A 12000-nucleotide genomic window follows, 5' to 3' on the forward strand; every position below is an offset into this window, starting at 1 on the left:
GAAAAAAATAGAGTCAAACATGATTTCCACTATTGAAAAATCATTTTGTAGATAGTCTATTACAAATTTTGCAGTATTGTTTTCTTTGTAGTCATTTTCCCTTTATTTTTAAAATTATATATAAATGTGAACATGCTACTCCAGATTCTTCATTACTGATTGAAGATTGCCAATTTGATAAAGGACCATTCAATATACAAGTTTGATTAATAATAAGTTTTAACTTTTGTTTGTGAAAAAGCAGTTATGTGGAGCTTTTTCCATTTAAAGCTATGATTGTGCTTTCTCTTTTTGGGGGCAGCCTGTAAGAAAAATAATTTCTTGAGCTAGATGGTACCAAACATTTATTTATTATGCATGTTGAGCAATGCTTGCTGAGTGAGAGGGCCATATCTAAGAATATAAAGTCTACAACAGAGAAAAAGAATCAGTGGTTTAGAATTTGCTACTATCATGTCAGAAAAGCTCCACTATGTCTTAATTCTAATATGGATTAAAGTGATTTAAAATTATTATGCTGAAGTCCAGAAGATTAAACAGTTTTTAAGAACAGATAAGGATTTTAGGACTTGATTGGATCTGATTTTAAAGAGAATTACTATTGATTATTTTAAATTTTAGAGAAAGAAAGGATTACAGATTTTATTCTAGGTAAATCTCCCCATTTTATAGTTTAGGATACTGAATCCCAGAGGTAAGTGACTTCCTCAAAGATGTGAACTAATAGTTGGCCATCATTGTTATGTTAATGGAGTCAGTTGTAGTTAGGTTGTGGGTTTGTAATTGCTTTTTTTGGTTCCTGAATTTTCTGTGTTACTGTGGAATTACTTTTATAGTGGAAAATGTACATAATAAATTCCAAATCTCTTAATTAAGGAAACATATTTAAAAACCCATTGTTTTGCTTGTCTGTTCCTAACAGAAGCCCAGCTATTAAGACATTGTCAAACATCCAAGACCCTAATTTGTTTATTTGAAAATCTACATAGCCTAATATATTTTAGAATTTTTTTCCTAAAGAAGTGATCTAGGATTCTGGAAGTGGCACATTATATCAGTCTGTTTTTTTTTTTTTTTTTTTTTTAAGTATTAGCTGTGCAACAGGGACAGAATGGTTACTTTGGTTTAGTATGCATGTATTCTTGTTGCTGTGCCTTCTGTTCCAGAAGAAAACTTTTTCCAACACTTGTAATTTTTGTTTCCCAAACATTCCAGGGAGGTGATAAAATGTTATGAACAGGGCATAGGGTTTAGATTCACAGGTCTGTATTTTAAATCCTCACTCTGCCATTTACTAAATGCTGACCCTTGAGCAAGATATTTAGTCTCACTGAGCTTTACTCTTATTAGTCAAGTGAAGACAGTAATACTAATCTTTATCTTACATGATTAACATGTATGAGGGGTGTCCGGAAAGTATCCAGTCATGTGATAAGAAAAAATAGAGACAACGATGGCCGGATACTTTCCAGACAGCCGTCGTATGATTTAAGCGTAAATCAGTATTACTAGTGTCAACAAATTAGTTTTCCTCTACAGGAAGAAACTACTTTTTTCTTAGCATTGGGAATCTACTACAATTTCAGTGATAATGCTAGCAGGACTCATAGCTAAGATTTATTACAGGGAAAGGATGCAAAACAGTCAATAAAGGGAAAATGCACATAGGGCAAAGTCATGGGGAAACCATGCTCAAGCTTTCAAGGGTCCTCTCCTAGTGAAGTCTCTCAAAACCTGCTTAATTCCTCCATCAAATTGTGACACCTTGTGAAGGTGATGTCTACTGGGGAAGCCCATTAGAGACTCAGCACTCATTTAAATAAACGGAACCCAAGAAGGAAAGCAAGAGTTTAGCCTCACCCACATTGTTTGTACAAACAGGCACAGTAAACCATTCTTATCAGTTAGGAAATGGTACAAATACTCCCTAAATCCACCCAGACAACAGCCAAGGGCCAAACTTCCAAAAAAGTGTTTCTAAGAGTAGTTGTCTTAGGACTACAGTGTTAATTCTTTTCCGTACAGCCCTATTCTTCACTGTTTGGATTACATATTTTATGTGTTAGTGATGTGTAATATATGTTGATATGTAGTTTACATGTTTTATTTGTTAATGGAAGATATCAAGGAGGTAACATACTTGCTATGATAGGAGAACTCTATATTTGAAATAAGACCTGATTTTGGATGTTACCATTTTTTAGCTATGTACATAGGTTACTTGGCTTCTTTGAGCCTTATTTTCTTCATGTGTAGAAAAGCAGTAATATCTGTCCTGACTATCCTATAGGACGGTTTTTAGGATCAGGTAAAATAACACAGGAAAATAAATGTGAAGAAATAAAGCATACACATGCACTTATTTTTTAATATCAATAGGAATAATCTTTTGTAGATTAACAAATAACTGTTGGTATTTTTAGTGATAATTACGAATTTTGTTGAAACAAATTGCGAAAAATTGTTGTGGGTTAACTCACATAACACGATTGGAATAGACAGGGCCATATAATTGGCTTGCATGAGTTTTTAACTAACTTTTTCCCCCTTGTTTAATTTTACAGGCAGCAGATATTAAGGAGACATCTCAAAAATGCAAACAAAAGCAAGATGTTATAGAAAGAAAAGATAAACATGTAAGATTTCTTACTGAAATTTTTATTATGTTAGTTTGCCCTAACTTTTGTTTTCAGGTTTGGATTATGTGACAAATTCTTATTTAGGAATTGTCTAAGATCCTCCTCATTGTCTATTTCTTAATCTGTGAGTGAAACTAAGATTTGGAAGGTAGTAGTTGCACAGAGGACAATTAGGAAAAATTCCTCAAAACTACTCATTTATTCATTATGATCTTTGAGCTCGGAGGCTCAAGGTTTTTTAATAGGATAATGATGGACTTAGTTATCTTAATAGCAGAAATTAAATTCTGAGGTATATATTCTGGTTTTGGTTTTGGTTTTTTTAAACACCAAATAGAGCTTTCATTTCAAGAAATCAATGATGACATTTATGTAGAAAATGCATGTGTACCTTTATACATGATTGGAACTAATGAGATGAAGCATACTTACACTACAGAACTTTTCGTTTTGATTACATTTTATTGTTAAATTTTAATGTGTTTTGATGTAACTTGGTTTATAGCACTAATTTCTAGAAATAAAGACAGTTAAATTGTAAAACTTCAGCTTATTGCAGGCAATTTTTTGCTAAGGAAAATCCTATTTATTTAAATTGTAGTTCATACTTAACCTAGCAAAGTTTAAAACTTAAGGGAGAGGGACTTTTCTTCCAAAAAGATGAACTTCAGAAAACATCTGTGTGATGAAATACTGTCAAAGAGATTTCATGATGGAACATGTCTTTGTGTCTGTTTCCTTTGCTGTTTCCTCAGGTTTATCTTGTACCCCTGAATTGAATTTTGACATTCAGAAGTCATATTTATTAATTTCTAAGAACATTTAATATTTATTATCTAATTATTATTAATTCATAGTATCTTGTTTTTGATGTATGTAATGTCTTCACAAATCTTTCTGAGAATACAAACAAAATTTTTTGAAGTTTTCTTCTTTTCTATTATCTTTTTTTCTTGATATTTGTTTTTGGTTTTCTTATTTTGGTTTCTTGCTTTCTTCCTGGAGTCTTTCCTTATTTGTCTGGGGATCTTTGGTTGGTTGTTTATGATTAAGAGTAGGGCATGAAAAGGCTAATTAAAAATCCATTTTCTTGTTTGTCCTTTCATATTTGCTAGGGTCTGTCACTCTCATAATTCTTTTCAAATAATCTTTTTTATTTAAAAAAAATCAACCTTATTTTTTAATTGTCTAATAATTTCTGCTTTACCTTTCTTTTTAAATTTCTAAGTATTACCGGGGTAAAAATGCTTTTGGTTACATGGATCACTTTTGTAATCCTTGAGTCAGGGTTAAAAGTGTGCCCATCACCCAGATAGTGTTTATCTTACCTGTTAGGTAGGTTTTTGCCCATCCCCTCCCCACCCCTGCCCCCTGCTTCATTTCCATTGAGTTTTACTTCCCTCTGTGCACCTTCTAAAACTAGTATATTGCTATGAAATCCTTATAAACCAGGAGAAGAGCAATCTCAAGCATTAACTTCTTTTGTTTTATTAGATTGAGGAACTTCAGCAGGCTTTAACAGTAAAGCAAAACGAAGAACATGACCGACAGAGGAGAATAAGTAATACCCGCAAAATGATAGAGGATTTGCAAAATGAGCTAAAGACAGCAGAAAACTGTGAGAATCTTCAGCCCCAGATTGATGCCATTACAAATGATCTGAGACGAGTTCAAGACGAAAAGGCATTATGTGAAGGCGAGATAATTGATAAACGAAGAGAGAGGGAGACTCTAGAGAAGGAGAAAAAGAGTAAGTTTTCTTGAAGTTAGGCTAAAATTTTTATCAAATAGAGATATATCTATGTTGATGGGCTTTCTTCTTTCCCTGATAATCATTTAATTAAAATGTTTAAGTCTCCTTGTCTAGGAAGCTTAGCTCATGCCTTAGTTACCTCAACTTCATGCCTTAATTACCTATGTCTTTCGTGTACTATGATTTGCCACTGGCTGACCATTGCCTTATGTCACATTATGGCAGCTGATTTAATTCTCTAAAAGTGCTTAGCTTTATTTTCTTTACAGAGTCACTCACTGTTACTCAGATCAAATTTAAGCTGTTTATTCTAGCCTTCATAACCTTCTATTAGCCTAGTTCCTTGAAACCTGTCCAGTTTCATATTTGGTTTTCTTTCTGGTAGACTGTGCGAATAGATCTGTAGCATTATTAAGATAGAGGAGATCCTATAATTTATCTGCTCAGTGTATATGATTAAGATTAGTAAAAAAAAAGAACCCTTTTTTATGTTTATCAAAGAGCTAGATGTGTATGGCTGGGAAAAAAAGAACTAGAGGAGAACGGTGGTGCAACCCTTTTCCCCCTCCAGATTCACTCAAAAGTAAACACTTAACTCTTTCAGCAGTTTTTTCTAATAGTCCTTCCATATATATTTATTATATTCTTATTTTACTATTGCTTGATAATCAATTTTAGACATTACATTTTTATATTTAGTTACTCTATATGTTGATTTTACCTCATAACACACTCAGTCCTCAAATGGGATTATTATATTAATGATAATGATTTTTATTATAATTAATATACTTTTTTTGGGCATTTAACATTGCCAGTATCGCTTGAATGCACTCTTTGTAAGCTAAATTACTGGTACTCCTTTCTGTCCTTGCTGTTTACTTTCCTCCCTTCTCACATTCTAAATTCTTTCATCTGTACTCTGGTTTTGATATTTTGAAAGCTGAAAACATTTGCATTTATTGAGAACTGTAATCAAGTTTTATGTGCTCTATCTATGGGTTAATTCTAGAAGTTTAGAAATACTAAGTATTGTTAATTGCAACAGTTAAACTTGTTTGTAGTCAAGCCAAGTAGTACATTAAGATTAAATTTCCTATCATTGATAGCTTTTTTTTAAAAGGTTTCAGTTTAACTTTTTTTTTTTAAAAAACACCATTTCTTTTATATAATAATTTCTCTAAATTGAAGAGAAGAAACAAAGGTATCTTATCAGGCATTCTCTTGAGTTCTGTAGCCTTTTACTCCTTCTGTCTGAACTGGTTATTCTCAAGGCCTCTTGCATGGTTGTGATCTGGGATTTCTCTCATTTTTTTTCTGCATTATAAACCTATTCCTGAGTTCCTTGCCTTCCTTTTTCTTAATTATGCCCTTATTTTGTTAGAGTATGTCTTCAGATAACGTCCTAAGAAAAGATATCCGGGAATTAGATATCTAATGAGAGATATCAGGTCTTTGTACCTCTGAATACTACGCCCTTTTCTCAATTTTGTTGTATATATAATTCTGGGTTGAAAATATTTTTTCTTTAAAAATTTTGAAGGCCTATTGCCATTGTCTTCTGATAGGAAATCAGTGTTTTTCTCTTTTTTGTAGGTGACCTGTTGTTTATTTTTGATAGTTTCAAGTTCATGTTTTATCCCAAGTGTTTGGAAATTTTAGAATGATTTGTCCAGGTCAGGTCTTTTCCACTATGAGGAGTACTTGCTGAGTGGTATTTATAACCTTTAGATCTAGGATATTCTTTTATATTAATAATAAATTATTTCACTAATTAAAGTTTTCAGAGAAATAATACTTTGTTTTCCAATTTTAGATGTGGATGATCATATTGTACGTTTTGACAATCTGATGAATCAAAAGGAAGATAAGCTGAGACAGAGATACCGTGACACATATGATGCTGTTTTATGGCTGAGAAATAACAGAGACAAATTTAAGCGAAGAGTCTGTGAGCCCATAATGCTCACGGTAAAAAATTTTGTTCCTCTTGGTAGCATCTGTTAGTTTTATTATTATAATCATTGTAGATTTTTGTTTTAAGAATTTTTAGTCCTATTAACACCTGGGTTTTCCATTATCAGACTTGTGGCATCTGGCATACTGCAGAATCCCTACGTGAGCTTTTTAAAGGGCCCTTGATCAGTGAGGGTAATAACTGTCATAAAACCTGTGAACTTTTTTCTAGAAAGAGGTATGGGAAACTAGCAGCTTATTGACAAAGGATCATGTAGAAAATTAGCTTGGTTAGCTGGTTCCTTCTGGCACTTGCTATTCTTAGGTTATAGCAGGCATTAGATTAAAACCTGCTGAAGAGATAGAAAACCGCTGTAAACAAATATGTTAATAAGGATCACATGACAAGATAGGCAAGAAAATCGCTTGCTACAAAAAAGGGCGTTCTGAGGATTTTAAAAATGAAGCCAGTAGTAGTTCATTGACATCATAAAGTATTTGATAGCTCTTATTGTTGATTGTGGGTCATCAAGAGTAGGTGAAGCTATATTTAGTAAATCATTTAATGAAATGTAGCCAAGGATTTACTAGGATGATTGCCATTTAAGCTAGTTAAAATAAGCTTGGCCATGTAAAGAGATGAAAATTGAAAAACCACATCTTTAATAATGATATATTAGGTATAGATATATAACATAAACTTAAAACTTACTCCAAAAACGACTTAAGGATTATTTTTGCTAGATAATTTTTTTCTTTTAGAAAAGAACTCACTATAGAACCCCTTGCAAGATTCATGAAAGTTTTATTTTCTCTAACTCGTGATTGTTATACTTTATTAAAAGTCATTTTATATAGTTTTTCATCTTTTATTATATATCATATTAGCAAAATTAATATGCATAATATATTCTCTTCTTGTTTGGGTATGTATTATTAGAAAGATGAGAATTTCCATTTTGGATGAAGACATTGTTTCGATTAATCTGATAAGGATTAAAAGAAAATATAAGCAAAAATATCGTGACCCTTAATAGAAGGTATAATGCAAGTATAATTGTTAACAGATTTTTATTAAAATGCCAGTCTCAAAATGATACTTAAGTACTTTATTAGATTTGTCATCTTATCATTTGATTTTCTAATAGTAGCCTGTCACTAAGTCAGATTACGTAGCCTGTCACTAAGTCAGATTACTAGCTGGTATGTATTTCCACTTTATTAATACATTTGAATCTTTGAGATAAAGAAGTATACTGTGCTTTTTTACTTTTCCTAAAATAGCCTTTCACCTTTCTTACCACCTCCCTCCATCCATATCCCCCACATGCTTACCTCACCCTTCAGGGTCTAGTTGAAATGCTGCCACCTTCATAGACAAGGTGGCGATATGCAGACTTCAAAATTTTAGTCATATATCTTGTCAATTAGAAATCTATTTCCATGATTTATTTCTAACAATTGCGATCTAGAATTGGAGAATTGTGCAAAGATTTATTTACAGATAACACTCACAGAAGTGTTTATAATGGCAGAATGATAGGGCAACAGAAGAAAATTTACAAAGATACTGATTGGTTAAGTAAATTGTTCTCTGTCTTTGTAGTGGAATATTATGCAGCCATAAAAATGTTGCTGTAGATCTCTTTTAACTAATACATAAGGACATTTATGACATCTTAATCATAAAGCAGGTTACAGAATAGGATGTGTAGAAAAATTTCATTTAAAAAAGTATGAAACAGAAGGCTTGCCATCAACTACCAGATTTTCTTGGAGTCCTATGTCTCCTATGGCTGTCTAACTGTGTCTCACGACTTTGACAGTGAAGTTGTCACTGTGAAGTTCTTTGAAGAACTTTGGCAAATATTTTCTTCATCGATCTCATGAGGAGAGGGAGCATCCTAAGAAACCGGAAGCTGAAGAACCAACAGAGTGGCTAAATCTTCCTTCAGGTTATCAGGAAACTTCCAGACTATAAATGCCATAGAGTGTGCTTACAACTTGGAAAAAAACCATGTGAATCAGTCACTACACAAACCGACCAGTGCCCAAATTGACACCTACTTGAGTAACTTCTTTGAGACTTACTACCTGAATGAGCAGATGAAATCTATCAAAGAATTAAGTGGCCATATAACCAATTTACACAAGATGGGGGCCTTGGAATCTGATATAGCAGAATATTTCTGATTCATACACCCTGGGAGAATGTGATAATGAGAGCTAAATCCTAGACTGGCTTATTTCTAGCTACATTAAAAAAAAAAAAAAGGTGACCAGGCACAGTGGCTTGCACCTATAATCCCAGCTACTCAGGAGGATTGCTTGAGGCCAAGAGTTCGAGACCAGCCTGGGCAACATAGTAAGACCTTGTCTCTAAAATATGAAAAAAAAAAATTAGTTGGACATTGTAGCATGCACCTGTAGACCTCACTACTCGAGAGGCTGAGGCAGGGAGATTGCTTGAGCCCAGGAGTTCAAGGCTGCAGTGAGCTATGATCACAACACTGCACTCCAGCCTAGGTGAGAGAGTGAGACCCCCATTTCTAAAAAAATAAAATTTTTTAAAAGGTGACTTTCTGTGATCATACTGGGGTCATTTTTACCCTTTCTGTAAGTTGTAGTAAACCCCCCACTTTAATTTTTTATCATTTTTTCCAATACAGTAATATGGTACCAAAAAAATTGTGAAACAGTAGACACTAAATATTTATAGTATAGGGTAATGGTGTTTTTTGTGGTTTAATTTTCTTTATTTGCTTACGTATCTGTTTTCTCACTTTTCTACACTGATTGATATCCTATAGTTTAAAGTAGAGAGTAGTGAAATAGTGTTGGCCAACATTTATGTGACAAGCACTTTACTGTTTTTTTATTGTATTATCTCTTTTAATCTACATTCAGTCCTAATCTACATTTAGTCCTATACTGTTTTACTATATCCATCTTACAGATACAACTAAAGCTTTCTGAGATTTAAGTAGTGCTTGAGCAAGATCATACATAGGATTTGAAAGAACAGCTGTCTGACCCCAGAGCTCTAGCTCTTAACTAGTATGCTTCATAATATAGTACATAAATATCTCTCTTCTCATTATTTTTTCAAGAAAGCTGATTTCCACCTGCTGGAAGTAATTGATCTCTCATCCAGAATCCCACAGATAGCACTTTTTATATACCTCTGTTAATGGGAGCTTTAATCATGCTCTGCTTTTCAACATACTTTTTAATCTGTAATCAATAATAGATTGTACTCTCCTTGAAACAGTTTTTTTTCTAACCTAATTTAATATCTTTCGTAGCATTGAACCTCACATGCAGAAGTGCCTGATTAGTTAATAGTTTTAAAATAAGTCAGTAAGTTTTTATACTCTGGTGGTACAAACCTGAAGTTTCTCTTGAAGGCACTAACAGTTATAATTAAGTTATAGCAAGTTTTTTTTTCCCTTATTAGTTTTATCAAGTTTTATTCAGTTCTTTGTGTTTTTTCTACCTATCAGTTACTTCCATTTATAGTATGGAATTCTCTTAAAATTAAGAAGAAAAATATTAAAAGTTTTGGGGAAGATGAGAGATGTTTATATTAAGTCACAATCTAAGACTGTTTGAAATGAGTTTACCAGAAAGGTACTTGATATTTCTTAGATAGCATCAAAATCAATATGCATCAGATATTATTCACATCTTGTCTTTTGTTTAACTATGTACTGTGTTGGTTGTTTCTGTGTAATAAAATAGATTAGATTTTTTAAAATGACCCTTTGATACCAAATTGTTTTTTTTTTGTCTCACCTTTTCTCAAGGATTAAACTTTAATTTTAAAATCTAAGTTAAATATAAATGTATTTTAATAATTAGTTTGGGTTTCACGAAAAAGCTTATTTTTTCTTTTTGTTCAGATCAATATGAAAGATAATAAAAATGCCAAATACATTGAAAATCACATTCCATCAAATGACTTGAGAGCCTTTGTTTTTGAAAGTCAAGAAGATATGGAGGTTTTCCTCAAAGAGGCAAGTACTAACCAACATAACACTTTGATTCACTTGGGCCATGTGTGTTAGTGCTTAAATTTTTAACTTCACTAGAGCAAAAGGTGATAACTAATTTTACTACCAGTTAACTCTTGTACAAAATCACTCAGTTTTGTTCATCTCTTTCCTATCTATGCCATTTAAGGCAATGAATTTGTTTTATAAAGGGAAAACAGCCGATAATATTCTGTCTGCACCATATTTTGAAATTATTTGAAATTAATATGAAGAATAATTGTCATGTTTTAAGAGAAAGAAACAATGATGGACCTTTGGTCTTGAACATCCTTTTTTGGAAATGTATTGGAATGAACTTAGTTTTTCTTTGAAAGAGAAATCAATATGTTTTTGCTTATTAATATATTAATAAAGAAAACTTCTTTAAAAAGAATAAGAATCCTGTATCTGGCTATAGAAAAACACCACTGACCAAGAATTCAAGCCACTGAAAGACAGCATGGTTAAGTAGTTAAGGACATATACTCTAGCTAGGTTGGAAGGATTTGAATTCTGGCTTCTTACTTGGGCAAGTTGCCAAAATGTTTTTTGCCTCAGTTTCTTCATCTGTAAAATGGGAGGTGATGGTGGTAATATTATCTATTTCAAAAGATGGTTGTGAGTATTTAAGTCAGTTAATAAAATGTAAAAGTATAACAACAATGCTTATGAGCTATTATAATGTTATATACCTATGTAATATACATTATATATTGTTATATATGATATATTGTTAGCTGTGTTATTGTCTGTAAGATTTCTTTTTCTTTTTGCATATGTCTTCTATTTCTTTAAAAGACTCATAAAGATTAGGTCTAGAATTTGTTTTGTCTTGTTTAAACCTTTGCTGATTGGTCTAAGGACCCTGAATCAGATCAAGTGATCCTCTGTTTCTCTGCTACACAGTGCTTAGAAAGAATCCTTACTTTCTTTTGGTTTTATCATATTGCCCTACTCCTGGTTTGGGAGATGGCAGAGAATGTCAACATAAAGATGACTGGATAGAAGGGTTGTATGAATAAAATTATAAAATGAACTCCAAAAAGTTAGACATTTGTATATGTTTAAGCCTAACCAGTGGGTTGTTGATCTAATGTTAGAGCTTACTGAAGAAGTCAGTTGCTTGGGTTACATGTCTTTGAAACATGGTACACTGTGAAGTACAGGCAATATGATTTCTGTTTTGCACATGGCCAGCTTAGCCCATACAGAATATCTTGCCTTGTGTCAACCCATTCTACCTTTGTGCTGAGGGTTTGAACCATATTGATACAGAAAAAGTAGACCCCCAGAGCTGGATTCTGGCCTGAAGGCCAAGTGGGTTGTACAGGAAAGAATTCAAGAACAAGTTGACAGAGTAAGGCAAAAGCAAGTTTACTAAGGTAAGAAAAGAAAGAAAGAAAAAAAAAGGTGGCTGCCTCATAGAGCAGCTGCTCTCTCTCAGAGTAATAGTATCCCTTTGTGAATTTTTAGGGTTTTATTTTATACCTTCTATTTAATTTTATATTAAGCAGAGGGAGGATTATTCATAAGATTTCTAGGAAAGGGATGGGAAGTTCCCAGAACTGAGAGTCCCTCCCCTTTCTAAACCGTAGAGGGTAGCTTTGGGGGAATTGTC

At 32.8% G+C, this 12000-nt stretch overlaps 1 protein-coding gene across 3 annotated transcripts in view; it reads left to right on the forward strand.

The window, feature by feature from the left end:
• Positions 1 to 12000, forward strand: part of SMC5 (structural maintenance of chromosomes 5) — a 98249-nt gene that overhangs the window by 34929 nt on the left and 51320 nt on the right. For all 3 annotated transcript variants that reach the window (XM_045563647.1, XM_045563648.1, XM_045563649.1), the window contains 4 exons: positions 2565 to 2636; positions 4134 to 4389; positions 6209 to 6363; positions 10251 to 10364. In XM_045563647.1, the coding sequence (XP_045419603.1) occupies positions 2565 to 2636; positions 4134 to 4389; positions 6209 to 6363; positions 10251 to 10364 (597 nt within the window). The remainder of the gene's footprint in view (positions 1 to 2564; positions 2637 to 4133; positions 4390 to 6208; positions 6364 to 10250; positions 10365 to 12000) is intronic.

The sequence above is a fragment of the Lemur catta genome, chromosome 10, assembly GCF_020740605.2.
Source record: "Lemur catta isolate mLemCat1 chromosome 10, mLemCat1.pri, whole genome shotgun sequence".
In the NCBI taxonomy this organism is placed as follows: domain Eukaryota; kingdom Metazoa; phylum Chordata; class Mammalia; order Primates; family Lemuridae; genus Lemur; species Lemur catta.